Source organism: Antedon mediterranea, chromosome 4, assembly GCF_964355755.1.
Source record: "Antedon mediterranea chromosome 4, ecAntMedi1.1, whole genome shotgun sequence".
NCBI classification, from domain to species: domain Eukaryota; kingdom Metazoa; phylum Echinodermata; class Crinoidea; order Comatulida; family Antedonidae; genus Antedon; species Antedon mediterranea.
Genome location: NC_092673.1, coordinates 35,878,012 through 35,894,396, shown reverse-complemented (window position 1 = coordinate 35,894,396; position 16,385 = coordinate 35,878,012). Strand labels below are relative to the sequence as shown.

Genomic DNA, 16,385 nt, shown 5'->3' with positions numbered 1-16,385 from the left:
TAAACAAAACGCTGTCACACCGGTAAGGTGTGTCTCTCCAACATTAAGTCATTCTAATCGTTACGTCATAAATATGCATATTCATGAACATTATTGTGTGTTGGCAAAAAATTTACAGTATTAGTCCAGTCAAAAATCACCCTCACCATGGTATAAGAACGTACCCTAATAAAATTTCATCCGTAGGTTCTATGTATATAGGTAATAACATTTCTTGATGTTGCGTCTTGCAAAACTTGGGATTTTACGAGAAAATTAGACTTTTATACCCAATTTATAACCGCCTCATGTCGTATTATTGTGTACAGCGAATTCGACGAAGCGTGACTAAAATTACGAGACGCCGTTAGCGCCCGTTGAAAAATGCATTAACAAAGCTAAAAACCTACAAAATTAATAGTTTATACAATAATTTAAATATAGTTTACAATAAATTGTATAATAAAATACAAAACATATAAAGAAAACCCAAGTATAATCTCAAATATTTACAGATATGTGTTTAAAAATGTACAAATCAAAATGGCCTTCCATAAAATAAAGTGCGCCCTCACTCGTCATACTTTTATCGGACTTGTATGATGGATGGTTATACAAGGCATTAATATATGAAACACGATGCGGTTTGTTAGTTATTGCCTCTGCAAGAGGCAGAATATTATATTTTCACAAATATATTTCCAATTTTTATCATGGAAAAAAAGAATTGTATATATTTAAACACATTACAACCTCCAGTATACCATCATGATGGATTAAGTGTATATTTGTATATCTGCTGAAGCGTAATGATCTACTAGTTTTGCTGGTTTTATTTTTAGACATTCTTTTTTTTTCACAGCATTACTTGCGTGGATATCACAATGCATTGCATATTTTGAACTATCATTCGCGATTATGATCTTAATTAGTGTAAGAACCAATCATTTAAGGATAATCCATTTCGTGTAGGCCTATACGAAAGATACTAGGCCCTACCTCAAGTAGCCCTACTTTCACTTTCCAACAATTATTAAGAGCGTATCAAAGGGGCTGGTTGGCATTCGTCTGAATCAACATTTATCATTTTTCCCTTTCACCCGCCGATGCCCCCACTGCCAATGGGTAGGAGGAGCCGGTTTGATCCTCTCTGAATCCGTCTGGCCTTCACATCGTACCGATGTGTGAAGTTTGAGCCAATAAACGTCATTCATGACGATTCTTTAAGTTCGAAGTCGTCTTCCAGAATTCAAAGCATTCTAAATTTAAAGTATTTTCCCGTTTTTCCACCGTTCACATTTCACTAAATAAAAGAAAGTGAGAATGTTGGAGTGTGATTCGCGAGAAACGACATACTGTATTACCCAATTCTTCCAATTTTTTAAGACGTGACGTATATTAGATACATTCTAATATAAAGTGTTTTGGTTGAGAGTAGTCCTACAATTATTATTGGACATTTTATACACAAAAGCATGTCATAAACGATCGGTTCACCTCCACGGCCTGAAAGTTCTCACTTGGGACAAAAAAGTAAAGTCCAGAACAAAAGTTTTATATGCATTTATTTCAAATATTGTTATCCGCCGAGTCCGACGCATTTTAATGCATTTAAATAAAATTTAAAAAGCTTGGGAGAACACAGTAGTTTAATTTGTTGGCTTATTCAAATGCTTATAAATGACGTTTAAAAGATGTAGGCTATTTTTCCCAAAAGTGAAGATGAACATTAATTAATTAATTAAATGTAAAAGAATAACACAGTTATCCGTCAGAAGTCTTCGAACAGAAAGAACCTTCGGTGGCAGGATTACATTTTCTCACACATCATACGATATGGATGCCAATAAACAATTCAAAGAAAATTAAACAAAACTAACAATCACAAGGATTCTTTGTTGCGGATAACCAATGAGAAAATATTTCAGAGTACTTTATTAATTTAAATCTTTATTATATCGTATACGCGAAATGGACTGTCATTTAAAAATGATTCTTACTCAAATTAATATTGACTATAATCGCGAATAAACAAATGCATTGTGATATCCACGCAAGTAATGCTGTGAAAAAAAGAATGTCCAGAATATAACCAGATAACTAGAAGATCATTACGCTATAGCATATACAATACGGCGCTTCACTTTATCCACCATGATGGTAGACTGGAGGTTGTAATGTGTTTAAATATATACAATTCTTTTTTCCATGATAAAAACTAGAAATATATTTGTGAAAATATAATATTCTGCCTCTTGCAGAGGCAATAACTAACAAACCGCATCGGGTTTCGTATTATTAATGCCTTGTATAACCATCATCCATACAAGTCCGATAAAAGTATGACGAGTGAGGGCGCACTTTAATTTATGGAAGGCCATTTTGATTTGTACATTTTTAAACACATATCTGTAAATATTTGAGATTAAACTTGAGTTTTCTTTATATGTTATGTATTTTATTATACAATTTATTGTAAACTATATTTAAATTATTGTATAAACTATTAATTTTGTAGGTTTTTAGCTTTGTTAATGCATTTTTCAACGGGCGCAAACGGCGTCTCGTAATTTCAGTCACGCTTCGTCGCATTCGCTGTACACAATAATACGACATGAGGTAGTTATAAATTGGGTATAAAAGTCAAATTTTCTCGTAAAATCCCAAGTTTTGCAAGACGCAACATCAAGAAATGTTATTACCTATATACATAGAACCTACGGATGAAATTTTATTAGGGTACGTTCTTATACCATGGTGAGGGTGATTTTTGACTGGACTATATATGATTCTTTGGTTGGTCACTTAAATTGCATGCCTCGCTGGCTCGCACTGTACTGCGATAGAAGAGAGTAAGCACATGATAGGCGCGCCTGGCAAACATAGAGTTAGCCTACGTAAAGTATAGTTCATTGGTTTTATCCTAATCTAGGCCTAGGACTAGGCTAGCTATACGAGTTTGGGTATCAAACCAAATAATTAAGGCTAGGGCCTGTCCTGTCCTTTTAAAGAAAAGGTACTACCTAGGCTAGCTAGCTAGGCTAGAGAGGCTAGGCCCCAGCCAGGACGCGCGCTAGGCCTAGGCTCAGCAGGCTACTACCTAGTACTAGCGAGGCCTAGCCTAGAGAGAGGGAAGGCCTCTAGACTAGCTGGATACTAGGCCTACTGTACTATCTAGCCCACTAGGCCTAGACCCTACTACTAGAGGCTAGGCCTAGTCTCCTAGAGCCTACCAAAGGCTAGGCCTAGCTAGTAGTCTAGACTAGGCCTACCTAGAGCTAGGATTGGCTCGGCCCACCACTGGCAGGCACTTTTACTTCTTCCCTGGCTGGGTGGATTCGCCACACACAGGTTATTTTACTTTTAGCATATGCCTAGTCTAGCTAGGCGATCTGTATGTCTAAGAAATTTTTTATTTTTTTTTTTTACAGATTACAAAACAAAATAGCTTTGGGCCTAGGCTACTAACTATGACTATGTAGTAGCAGTAGTAGTACACATCTTGGATTTGGAATGGTGCAAGCAACTGATCATGAAATGTGTGATTGTACTAATGAATTCCGGAATACCGGATATTGTCTTTATGTCCGCAGATGCATCGTTTATCCAGCATGCAAATGAAGTTGCTATTGACAAGGGACTTATTCAGGTTTGACAATTCCAGAGATTAATATTAAAAATTAATCCAATGTAAACTAATAATAATATTGAATTTAATAATGCAGACACTATTTGCTGTTCTAATTCCTTGAAAATAATAATATAGATTTATATGGCCCACAAACACTCAAGACTGCTCAAGAAAATAATAATATTTTTAAAATACCAAATGCAGCTAAGATAATTATTGTTATTGTTATACTGTATAATACTGTATAATACTAATATTATGTATCATAAAATAGTAAAAATGTCAAATTCAGTGGCCTAACAGCTATGAGTGCTCACTAACTAAAACCCAAAAGCCCTAGAGCATGAGCATTCCAAGGGCCCTAGAGCATGAGCAGTCCAAGGGCCCTAGAGCATGAGCAGTCCAAGGCCCCTAGAGCATGAGTAGTCCAATGTAATACTCAGCAGCGTTGGAGAACCCTTAGTAATAGGAGTGCGCAATGTAATACTCAGCAGCGTTGGAGAACCCTTAGTAATAGGAGGGCGCAATGTAATACTCAGCGTTGGAGAACCCTTAGTAATAGGAGTGTCCAATGTAATCTCAGCGTTGGAGAACCCTTAGTAATAGGAGTGCGCAATGTAATACTCAGCGTTGGAGAACCCTTAGTAATAGGAGTGCGCAATGTAATACTCAGTGTGGGAGAACCCTAATAGGAGTGCGCAATGTAATACTCAGCGTTGGAGAACCCTTAGTAATAGGAGTGCGCAATGTAATACTCAGCGTTGGAGAACCCTTAGTAATAGGAGTGCGCAATGTAATACTCAGCGTTGGAGAACCCTTAGTAATAGGAGTGCGCAATGTAATACTCAGCAGCGTTGGAGAACCCTTAGTAATAGGAGTGCGCAATGTAATACTCAGCGTTGGAGAACCCTAATAGGAGTGCGCAATGTAATACTCAGCGTTGGAGAACCCTTAGTAATAGGAGTGCACAATGTAATACTCAGCGTTGGAGAACCCTTAGTAATAGGAGTGCGCAATGTAATACTCAGTGTGGGAGAACCCTAATAGGAGTGCGCAATGTAATACTCAGCGTTGGAGAACCCTTAGTAATAGGAGTGCGCAATGTAATACTCAGCGTTGGAGAACCCTTAGTAATAGGAGTGCGCAATGTAATACTCAGCGTTGGAGAACCCTTAGTAATAGGAGTGCGCAATGTAATACTCAGCAGCGTTGGAGAACCCTTAGTAATAGGAGTGCGCAATGTAATACTCAGCGTTGGAGAACCCTTAGTAATAGGAGTGTCCAATGTAATACTCAGCGTTGGAGAACCCTTAGTAATAGGAGTGCGCAATGTAATACTCAGCGTTGGAGAACCCTTAGTAATAGGAGTGCGCAATGTAATACTCAGTGTGGGAGAACCCTAATAGGAGTGCGCAATGTAATACTCAGCGTTGGAGAACCCTAATAGGAGTGCGCAATGTAATACTCAGCGTTGGAGAACCCTTAGTAATAGGAGTGCACAATGTAATACTCAGCGTTGGAGAACCCTTAGTAATAGGAGTGCGCAATGTAATACTCAGCGTTGGAGAACCCTTAGTAATAGGAGTGCGCAATGTAATACTCAGCGTTGGAGAACCCTTAGTAATAGGAGTGTCCAATGTAATACTCAGCGTTGGAGAACCCTAATAGGAGTGCTAAACCAGGGTTCGTTGAACTGTACATTACGCCGCAGGTCAAATTCTAATGTAACTTTCTTTTTTTTAGAGGAATGATGTATCATGGGAGAAGCTTGATTTGAACATTGCAACACAATTTTTCTCGCCCATTGTTGCATCTCACAGTCTTCTAGCCTGTGAACTCAATAATGGATACAGTTTTATTACATGTGAAAATGATTCAATTTTTGTATTTAAAGATGTAAGTAATCTGGGTATTTAAAGGTTGATGACCTAGGTAACCCCAATACAGTAGATATTACCAAAACCGTTTATAAAATTCAAAACTCAACTCAAAATAATCCAAGTGTGTATACAATGTATTTAAAATGGGTATCTTTTAGATCGAGACAGAACTTTGCGATGTTTACTATCTGCATTATGGGAGTATGTTTCCATACATGTTTGATTCAAAAAAATTATTGGGTAATAACATGCAGCGCACTGAGAGCTTGCTTATGCACTATATAAGAATGAACTATTAGTATTACTATGCATATGATCTGCATTTAATGAATTATTCTCTGTTGTTTTAGTTTGGTGATCACCTATATATTGCGTTCAACGGTGACGGTGAGGAATCTGAAGACTTTTTATGTAGAAAACTGATGATTTTCAACAAGATTGTTTGTTTGCATTATGGACCTGTCGTTGATGAGTAATTTAATTTTATGTTACCTTGTCTTAAATATACAGTACGGTCCGAATTCATGGTACACGCATGCGCACATTAATCCTTAGAACTGCAGACTACCATCCTGAAACAAAAGTTTGCTATAATACTTGTCATTAGGTCTCAATAATTAATTGAATAATGTACACACATGCGCACATTAATCGTTAGAACTGCAGACTACCACCCTGAAACAAAAGTTTGCTATAATACTTGTCATTAGGTCTCAATAATTAATTGAATAATGTACACACATGCGCACATTAATCGTTAGAACTGCAGACTACCACCCTGAAACAAAAGTTTGCTATAATACTTGTCATTAGGTCTCAATAATTAATTGAATAATGTACACACATGCGCACATTAATCGTTAGAACTGCAGACTACCACACCCTGAAACAAAAGTTTGCTATAATACTTGTCATTAGGTCTCAATAATTAATTGAATAATGTACACACATGCGCACATTAATCGTTAGAACTGCAGACTACCACACCCTGAAACAAAAGTTTGCTATAATACTTGTCATTAGGTCTCAATAATTAATTGAATAATGTACACACATGCGCACATTAATCGTTAGAACTGCAGACTACCACCCTGAAACAAAAGTTTGCTATAATACTTGTCATTAGGTCTCAATAATTAATTGAATAATGTACACACATGCGCACATTAATCGTTAGAACTGCAGACTACCACACCCTGAAACAAAAGTTTGCTATAATACTTGTCATTAGGTCTCAATAATTAATTGAATAATGTACACACATGCGCACATTAATCGTTAGAACTGCAGACTACCACACCCTGAAACAAAAGTTTGCTATAATACTTGTCATTAGGTCTCAATAATTAATTGAATAATGTACACACATGCGCACATTAATCGTTAGAACTGCAGACTACCACACCCTGAAACAAAAGTTTGCTATAATACTTGTCATTAGGTCTCAATAATTAATTGAATAATGTACACACATGCGCACATTAATCGTTAGAACTGCAGACTACCACACCCTGAAACAAAAGGTTGCTATGATGCAATGATTCTTCTCATCACCTATATTGGTCGTAGACCAGAAATCAAAAAGCACATACATTTGTCAAATTCACATATATTCAGCAATATAACTACTTACATTACAGGGATCTTACAGAGACAAGTAATTGTCTGTAGTCATAAGACCCTTTGAAAAAAAAAATATAATCACAAGGAGAAAGCATAAAATAGGGTTTTAAAGGTACAAGTTGATCTAGTGTGTGCTATTTTGTTTCAAACTGTGCTATAATTTTAACCAGATGAAAGTTGGTTTACTGAACAGTGCTTTCACATTGTAAAATAATTTAATTAGTGAAAACAAGTTGGCACTTTGAATAACAAGGAACAATACAATTTTGTTACAGCCTCCGTCCAGACAGTATCGCTAAGAGAGAGGAAAAGTGGGTGACATTGGGAAGCGTGTTGAATACATGGCTACAGCTGTACAACCAAGAACAATGCTTTTTATTCGAAGTAGGTTTCAGAATATTTAGGCAATCAAACTCAAAAATACATTCTATTCGATAAGAAAATCATTTTTTACACTGGTTCAAAATTATGGAGTTTTTGATCACTATACCTATAGTAAAATAGTAATAATAAATAGTAAAAATAAAATTTTTGCCATTTTAACCTACTATTGTGGCCTCCTTCTGCACTCTAAATGCTTTATTATTAAATTTTTCGGGTGTACAGAAAACATTAAAAATCAGTCAATAGGAATTTGATAATCAGGTACTACGCTATTGAAAAAGTTGAATCAAATTAATAATTGTTGTATTTTTATATTTTTTGAAAGGCCATTGAACGATTACAAGTGAATCAAGGTGTGAATGAAATGTGTATTAATCTTCTTGAATTAACGTTAAAGAAAATGGGAAGCAACGGAGAGAAGAACGCAATGCACACCATGCTGCTTGTCAATGCTAAACTCCTTGCTCTGTTTTCCACGTAAGTGAATATAAGAATATAATTCAGGTACCACTTTAATCCACGTACCACTATAATGCAGGTGCCACTATAATCCAGGTGCCATTTTAATCAAGGTGTCCTATAATCCAGATCCCTGTAATTCAGATGCCACTATAATCTAGGTACCATTGTATCCAGGTGTCAATATAATTCAGTTACCACTATAATCCAGGTGACACTATAATACAGGGCCACCATAAACCAGGTGCCCTATAATCCAGGAACCACTATAATCCAGGTACCACTATAATCCAGGAACAACTATAATCTAGGTGCCATTATATCCAGGTGCACTATAATCCAGGTACCACTATAATCCAGGCATCACTATAATTCAGTTACCACTATAATCCAGGCATCACTATAATCCAGGTACCACTATAATCCAGGCATCACTATGATCCAGGTACCACTATAATCCAGGCATCACTATAATCCAGGTACCACTATAATCCAGGCATCACTATGATCCAGGTACCACTATAATCCAGGCATCACTATAATCCAGGTACCACTATAATCCACTATAGTAATCTCTCAAGACATAGAAAATATATAATTTACATTTATATATCTATTTTCATATTTTGTTATTTATGTTTTTACATTTACAGTCCTAAAGCAAAAGAACTGCAACCATCGGACATCTTGCTTTTAACACTTCTAGCATGTGACATCTATCCATCAATAGAGACGCTAGATGACATGCTCTCACATCCATTCAAGGCTGTTGATGATCAGTCATGTGACACACCTGAGTTGCTAAGCAACGAGTGTATGATGGAGAACAGAAGACAAACTTCCAGCACTGCTAATAGTGGAGATGCTAGTGGAGATGGAGAGGATTTTCACACTGTAAATTATTTTTTCTTCTTCTAAAGCTACAAAGTTAGCAACATTTTCTGATTTGTTTTATATTAAAATAAGATATAAAGAATAATATTGTTTATAAATGTTGCTAGTTGTGATACTGCAGTTGTACTTCTTTCATACGGCCTTGTGCAAGAACACATTTTGTTGTGAACAAGCCTCCGTTTAAAATTAAAGATTTTTTTATTAATTTTTTTAATAGCCAAACTCATCAAATAGTCCTGCAAATACACCAGAGAGATGTTGCACACCTGTGGAAGAAGAGATGACCCTACCAGAAATCACATTACCATCTGACATTCCAACTATTATGGAGCCAATCAACCATAACTCACAACAAAGTCCTTCTAAAGATGTTAATGTGGACCAAGACATATCAGACAGTGAAGATAACGTAGCTACTGATGTAGTAGATCCCTGCACTCATCATGTTAGGTATCATATTCCCAAATCATTAGATATTCATGGAAGAGACACATGTGAGCATGAAGATCGCTTTTTTACACCTCAAAATGATAGAACTATTGATTTTAAAGCTTTGTATGATGAACAGAATCAGATCTCTGAAGTAAGTATAGTTCACTGACCTGTGATTAGTTTCGTATTCTGATTCTCAGAGAATATGCAATTAGGCTTGTAACTTCAGCTGCCATCTGGATGCAACTAATTTAAGCTTTATCTACGCTATCAAACTTTATCTACACTATCAAACTTTATGTGACAAGAAAATGTGATTTGCCAAAATATGGTAGAAATATGACATCAACGTGTCCATACAGTATATGATCACATTTTTTTTTGTCACATAAGTTTGATAGTCAAATCAGAGCGGTATAGACTATAAATTAATAGTCCAACAAAAAAATGCAGTAAGCAATTAATAAATTGCTTTGATTGAAAGAAAAGTTATAGAATTAAATGCGGTTTTGAAATTTGACTACTTCAGCTAATCAGGAGAAATGATAATTTAGATTTTAAAATGTTTGCCCATTTTCCAGACAGATTATTCTGATGATGATACAGTGCCTGAAGAGGTACAGCCTACGTTCCAAGAGAATCCTATATTTACATTTGCCACGTTAAAACCGACCAAGCCACGACAGTTTCCAAGAAATGAGAAATTAAGAATACCTGTGTTTCTTAGAAGTCATTCATGTGAATACACTCCTCACATTGCTCAGTTTATTCCAATTCTACCTGGTATTACTATGGTCATACTAAGTGAGGTGAGATTTTGTGATTTCTTAATTTATATAAACATATTGTCTGTTTTTGTTGCTGCAATTATTGTTAAACTCAATGTGCTTGTGTTCAAATCCCAGAATTCTTTGTTTTATTCATGTCATAAATATCTATTTCCTTAAGCCTTGTCTACACTATCAAACTTTATGTGACAAAAAATGTGATTTGCCTATATATGGACATGATGATGTCATATCACTACCATATTTGATCATATCACTATCATATATGGGCACATCACACTTTTTTTGTCAAACTAGTTTGATAGTGTAAACAGAGCTCAAGAGACTGAGAAGCTAACATTTGATCAAAACATATCATTTTTTGCAGGTTAAATCCAAGTTAGCTGAATATCTTTGCAAAGCACTGGATTCCTTAGAACCCCTAGATCATGACAAGGTTGAACGTCAGACGAGGGTGACATTGAAAAGAGCTGTCGATGGTATTGATATGTATATTAAAAAGATTAGAGAACTTTTACAAAAATCAAGGGTTAGTACAATATTTTAAATATAAAGTTGGCAAATTTTTTTTTATTCACTATTACAATTACATTTTTTGAAGGTTTGCATAGCGAAAGCAAATGTTGATATAAAGTTTGCAATACATGTGACTTATATTATTTCTAAAAAAAACTGTTAGTTTCTCGATGTCAATATCCTTGATTGTCCTCAGGAGTGAGAATGTTACAATATTCAATAGTATACCAAAAGAAGCAGGTGCTTGTCAGTTTGGTAACCATTTAAATGTACAGTACACACTGAATTTAACTTTTATTGTGTCTCTTTTAAATCAGAGGCACAGTCTCAATGTGCAACAAGTTTACAGTGAATAATACACGCACACTTATATATATATAAGTAAATTGAGAAAGATTAAAATCTAAGAAAATCGTGTGTTCCATGCCATGGTCAGAAATATTAATTACAATGTTTGTCGAAAATATTGCTAATTCATATTCATCATGCCAGACAACCTTCATAAACAAAAAAATATGTAAAAAAAAAGATTTTTTTTAAACAAAAACAACATGGGTCGCTGTTTGTACATGTTTTGAAAATTATACCAACACAAATTTAAAATTTAGAATTTTTAAAAATGTTATTATTATTTCGCTGTTTTAGGGTGTTCTTTTGAGGCATTTTAATTCTCTCAATGCTTGCTGGGATAATTGCCGTAAATTTGGGCTTTTTCAGTATTCTGATAGTGGTATACCAGAACCAATGACACCTAGGTAAGGTATTCAAATCATAAAGATTTACCGTAAAAGAAATTCATTTGTACAAGTTTCCATCAGACTGTACTGTATTAAGCTCTGTCTACATTATCAAACTAGTTTGACAAAAAAATGTGATGTGCCCAAATATAGTAGTGATATTCCCAAATATCGTAGTGATATGACATCATCATGTCCATATATGGGCACATCACATTTTTTTGTTGATAGTGTAGACAGAGCTTTAGATAATTTTAAATTTTAAAAATTGTATACATGATGTTTAATTTGTTGTATTATATATTTTGTACTGGTGTGTTTCATGTTTTTTAAATTTCCCAATGAGGGATTAAAGATATTGAATTTTGGCCATTTTTCAGTACTCAGTATTTCAGAACCAATGGTACTACCCCTTTCACATTGCCTAGCAACTGGTACATTTGGAACCACAAATGCAGATAACTGTTTTCCAAAAATACAAATTTAAAAATCCATGTGTTTGATCCAAAAAATAATGACTTTGTTTGGTTTCACAATATTAAATTATATAACTATTATTAGTCTTATTTATTCTGTAATTTACTTTTTTTTATCATCAGATTGGAATCTGCTGTATCTGAACTTAAAAGAATCTTGCGAACAATATTCAGATTGAAATATCTATCTCCAAAACATTCTGGACCTCTTTATGAGAAGACTTTGGACAGTGTACAGAAACACACTGCAAATCATTTATGTCTTTACCAACAGTACCTTACAGTGAAAGCTCAAAGAAACATAACAATGACAACTTATCTTGAGAAGTTCCCAGGTCTGATACACTTTGTGTATATAGATAGGACGGCTGATCTTATTACAGCACCAGCTGTGAATGTTACAAAGACAGAGGGGAGTGATGGAAGAGATGCATCTCTTTTAATCCATGATAAGGTAAAGTAAAATACATTAGAACACCTGTAGGGGACATCTTTAGGACCCAAGAAATGTCCCTTTAATAGAGGTATCACCTGAATAGGAGTTGGATGTATATTTACCTTGATTTACCTTGACCTTTAGACTATAAACCTGTTAAGGTTTGTGAGTCCCTCTTTGAACATCTTGGTTATATGTTGCACAGTGTTCTTCGATTCACAGGAGAATAACCCCTGAATAGGGGTGTTCCCTGAATAAGTGTTTTAGGGAGTTGTGTAGCTGAGTGGTTAGAACATGTGACTTTCATACAGGGGGGCCCCCTAAACTCCCAGTCAACTCAGCTGTAAATGAGTACCTGGTTGAAACTACTAACGTGGAAAGGAACTGGCCACCCTACCACACAATGCCTACGTTTAGAATGAACACAGGACTCGCCTTTACTTTAATATTAAGCAGAAGACTAGAGTGAATTCTTGCAGGTTTCTTCATCTTTAATGTTACTCATTTTATCATAGGTTTGGTCAATGACTGGTAAATTACACAGGTTCATTAAAGAAGGTTATATATCTGTGGCCTACAGAGAAGGCGACTTCTTCTACTCATACTTCTTGTGGTTTGAAGATACTTCGGTAGGTATACATAAAGGCCTGTGTTCACACTCAATTGTACTGTTACCAATGGTATACATAAAGGCCTGTGTTCACACTCAATTGTACTGTTACCAATGGTATACATAAAAGGCTGTTTTTATACTCAATTGTACTGTTACCAATGGTATACATAAAGGCCTGTTTTCATACTCAATTGTACTGTTACCAATGGTATACATAAAGGCCTGTGTTCACACTCAATTGTACTGTTACCAATGGTATACATAAAGGCCTGTTTTCATACTCAATTGTACTGTTACCAATGGTATACATAAAGGCCTGTTTTTATACTCAATTGTATTCTATTGAATAAACTGTATTTATAGTTTAAGTTCAAATTCAAAAAACATTTATTTATTCACTAATGGCATATTATTGTACAGTATATCATAGGTGTGTATTTAAAAGAACATGGTAATGAACCATCATTTGTAGTCTTCTGTAAAAGAAATCAAGTTTAAAAAAATATATGATTTCTGGTGTAAGGAGATGCCAATAAAAAGTCTTGATTCATTATATTTTCAGGGCAGTTCTTTAGAGTGCCGTGTGATACCCACTATAGATATCAATGGTCCTCCTCCAGGGATAATTGCAACAGATTTCTATAAGTAAGCGTGGCCAGAAGCAGGTTTTCATGTTTCAATCAAAATGGAATAATGTACACAATTTAATGTAGATGACAACAGCAATTTGTTGAGTATTTTATGGGTATTGTTATGTCATAATAGCAATATAGATGGGGTGATTATGGTACCAGGGTTGGTGGTGATGAGGTTGTTATGTCATAATAGCAATATAGATGGGGTGATTATGGTACCAGGGTTGGTGGTGATGAGGTTGTTATGTCATAATAGTTATAATAGCAATATAGATGGGGTGATTATGGTACCAGGGTTGGTGGTGATGAGGTTGATACAATTTTGATACAATTTGTGGTGGAGATTGTGTTAGGGGCAGGGGGGCCAATATTTGTTTTGTGTTGCTGATTGTGGTACCGTGGACAGTGGTGGTGAGGTTGATATCATTTGTAGTGGAGATTGTGGTATTTTACAATATTCATTTGTGGTGGTGATTGTGGTAGGAGAGATGGTGCTGATATGTTATTCATTTGTTTTGGTTATACATTGTATTAATGTATGTGATTTTTTCTAGGAATTTGGTGCAAAGCTGCTTTCCAAGTCTTACCCCAGGACTAGTACAATGCTATGAACTCATGTGCATCCACTTGGCAGTTGTACCTATACAGTTTGTACTTGCTCAGAGTCAGAAGCTAGCACTCTGGTTATGGGAGACAGGTGATATCCAGAAACCCATATCATTATTATGATGAGTGTTGCAAATGAAGGGGAGGAGGAGGGGAGGGCTAGGTTTCATAGTGCATCCACTTGGCGGTTATATGTATGGGTTTCATAGTAAATAAATTTCAAAATATTTTATATGACAAAAATTGTATGTGTACAATATGCAGGCCCGTAGCCAGGGGGGGTTTTTATGGTTCGGGCGAACCCCCCTTTACAGCGAACCCCCCTTAACCAACTGCGAACCCCCATCCCCGACATGCCCAATACCTCACCCTCATCTCCAAAAATCCTCCAAATACGTGCCCCACAGTACAAAAAGTTGTTTGTAAATTGAAAAATTCGTAAACTTGTTCGTGAACCTTCTTCTCTGTATGAGCGTCAACTAGTGATACGTGTCTGTAAATTTCTAAAAGCTGCAAATGAATTGCCGACTTTAACCTGAAAAATAAATGTTTGGTCCCTGCATGTAACATGATATTGACGCGTCTCATAGCGAGCTGGCGCACGAACGATTCGTACAAAGGACACCGCCAGACAACTGCGTACCTATAATTGTTTAGATCACTGGCAGTCAGACAGCATGCATAAAGTATAGCCTTCCGACGTACATCAGTATTTATGTGTGACTATGAAGTATAATGTATCATAGAGGATTATAGTGAATATTAATATTTTACACTATAATATCTATGGTATCAAGTACTGACGTAGTTCACATTATGGCATCCGATTATTTTTTTCTAGACCACCAGCCGATACGTACTAAAATGTATCAATATCACCTATTTACATATTTATATTCCTCAACAAATTGCTGTAAATAAATATTATAGATAAAGCTAGCAAATAGCATTTGCCTTCACCCAGTGTGCTTTTTTCGGAGCTGCTCCTAGATATACGTTCGCATTGAACTTGAACACAAAACAAAATACGTAGTAATTGATCAAACAATCGGCGGTTCCGCACAGAGCACGCGCATCTAACATACGGCAACAAATAGTTATCGTCATTTAAATTATCGACGTGTTTGAGGAGGAGAAAAAAAGTATGATCTTTTTGCTCATTGGTTATATAGCATGCTTTTCCGGCCATCTAGGGGTGTCAATTAACAAAATTCGCTTCGCACCAGGCTGGGTGAGGGGGGGGGGGGGGTGACCCAAATATTTAGTGTCCGAACCCCCCCTTGACAGATCCTGGCTACGGCCCTGATATGCATATTATTGTATTTTTATATAGAATCTTGAAATGATGTTTACAAAAAAATAATTTTCTTCAAATCAAACAAATGGATAGGAATAATTAAGGAACTCGGTTTGAAGAAAAAACATTTCGAACAGCTTTGATATAAGCAATAATATATACTGTAGTTTTAACTGTTTTTATCTTAATTGCTATTTATTATTATTAAACTTTGTTACAGCAAACAAAACAAATCAAATTTATTCATCTCCCTTAGAAGGAGAAACATAGAAAAACTGTAGATTACAATATAATAAATATGTGAAACACAATGATGTACAATTAACACAGTCCATAACAAAATAAAATCAAAATGGACATATTGAATAAAGTATCAAGTTCATTGTGATAAATGGCACTATAACAAATACCATAATTGACACAATCCACAAATGTACACATTTTTACATGATTATGGTGGCTATGCATTAATAAAAACAATATTACAAATAGAGAAGTTGTTGCTTTGCATGTTATCTTTTTTACATGTTCTAAATAGCTATTTAATAAATGCAAGTAGAAGTATGAGCTAGAATTGGGGTAAGAGTGAAGGAGAGTTTTTAATAGCTAATGATAAGCAACAGCATATTCTACAAAATATTATGATGATGCTGATAATGATGACGACGATGATGATAACAATGATGACGAGGACAATGATGCATTATGATGACAATGATGACGATAACAATGATGCATTATGATGATAATAATGACGACGATGACAATGATGCATTATGATGATAATAATGACGACGATGACAATGATGCATTATGATGATAATAATGACGACAATGACAATGATGTATTATGATGACAATGATGAATTATGATGACGACGATGACAATGATGAATTATGATGATAATGACGACGATGACAATGATGAATTATGATGATAATAATGACGACGATGACAATGATGCATTATGATGATAATGACGACGATGACAATGATGA

The 16,385-nt window shown here is 35.4% G+C and overlaps 1 protein-coding gene across 2 annotated transcripts; it reads left to right on the top strand.

Moving 5' to 3' along the window:
• Window positions 1-2,815: 2,815 nt before the first annotated feature.
• LOC140047451 (BLOC-3 complex member HPS1-like) lies at window positions 2,816-15,876 on the top strand. Of its 2 annotated transcripts, none has more exons than XM_072092489.1 (15): window positions 2,816-2,876; window positions 3,411-3,628; window positions 5,354-5,506; window positions 5,841-5,962; window positions 7,389-7,497; window positions 7,823-7,974; window positions 8,610-8,850; window positions 9,068-9,344; window positions 9,868-10,091; window positions 10,438-10,599; window positions 11,232-11,341; window positions 11,923-12,253; window positions 12,751-12,864; window positions 13,411-13,493; window positions 14,038-15,876. In XM_072092489.1, the coding sequence occupies exons 2-15, from the start codon at window positions 3,512-3,514 to the stop codon at window positions 14,210-14,212; spliced, it is 2,370 nt and encodes a 789-aa protein (XP_071948590.1). In that variant the 5' UTR covers window positions 2,816-2,876; window positions 3,411-3,511; the 3' UTR covers window positions 14,213-15,876. The 2 variants fall into 2 exon arrangements, with proteins under 2 accessions (XP_071948590.1, XP_071948589.1); XM_072092488.1 differs by having other exon boundaries at window positions 9,068-9,433; window positions 9,864-10,091.
• Window positions 15,877-16,385: the final 509 nt, after the last annotated feature.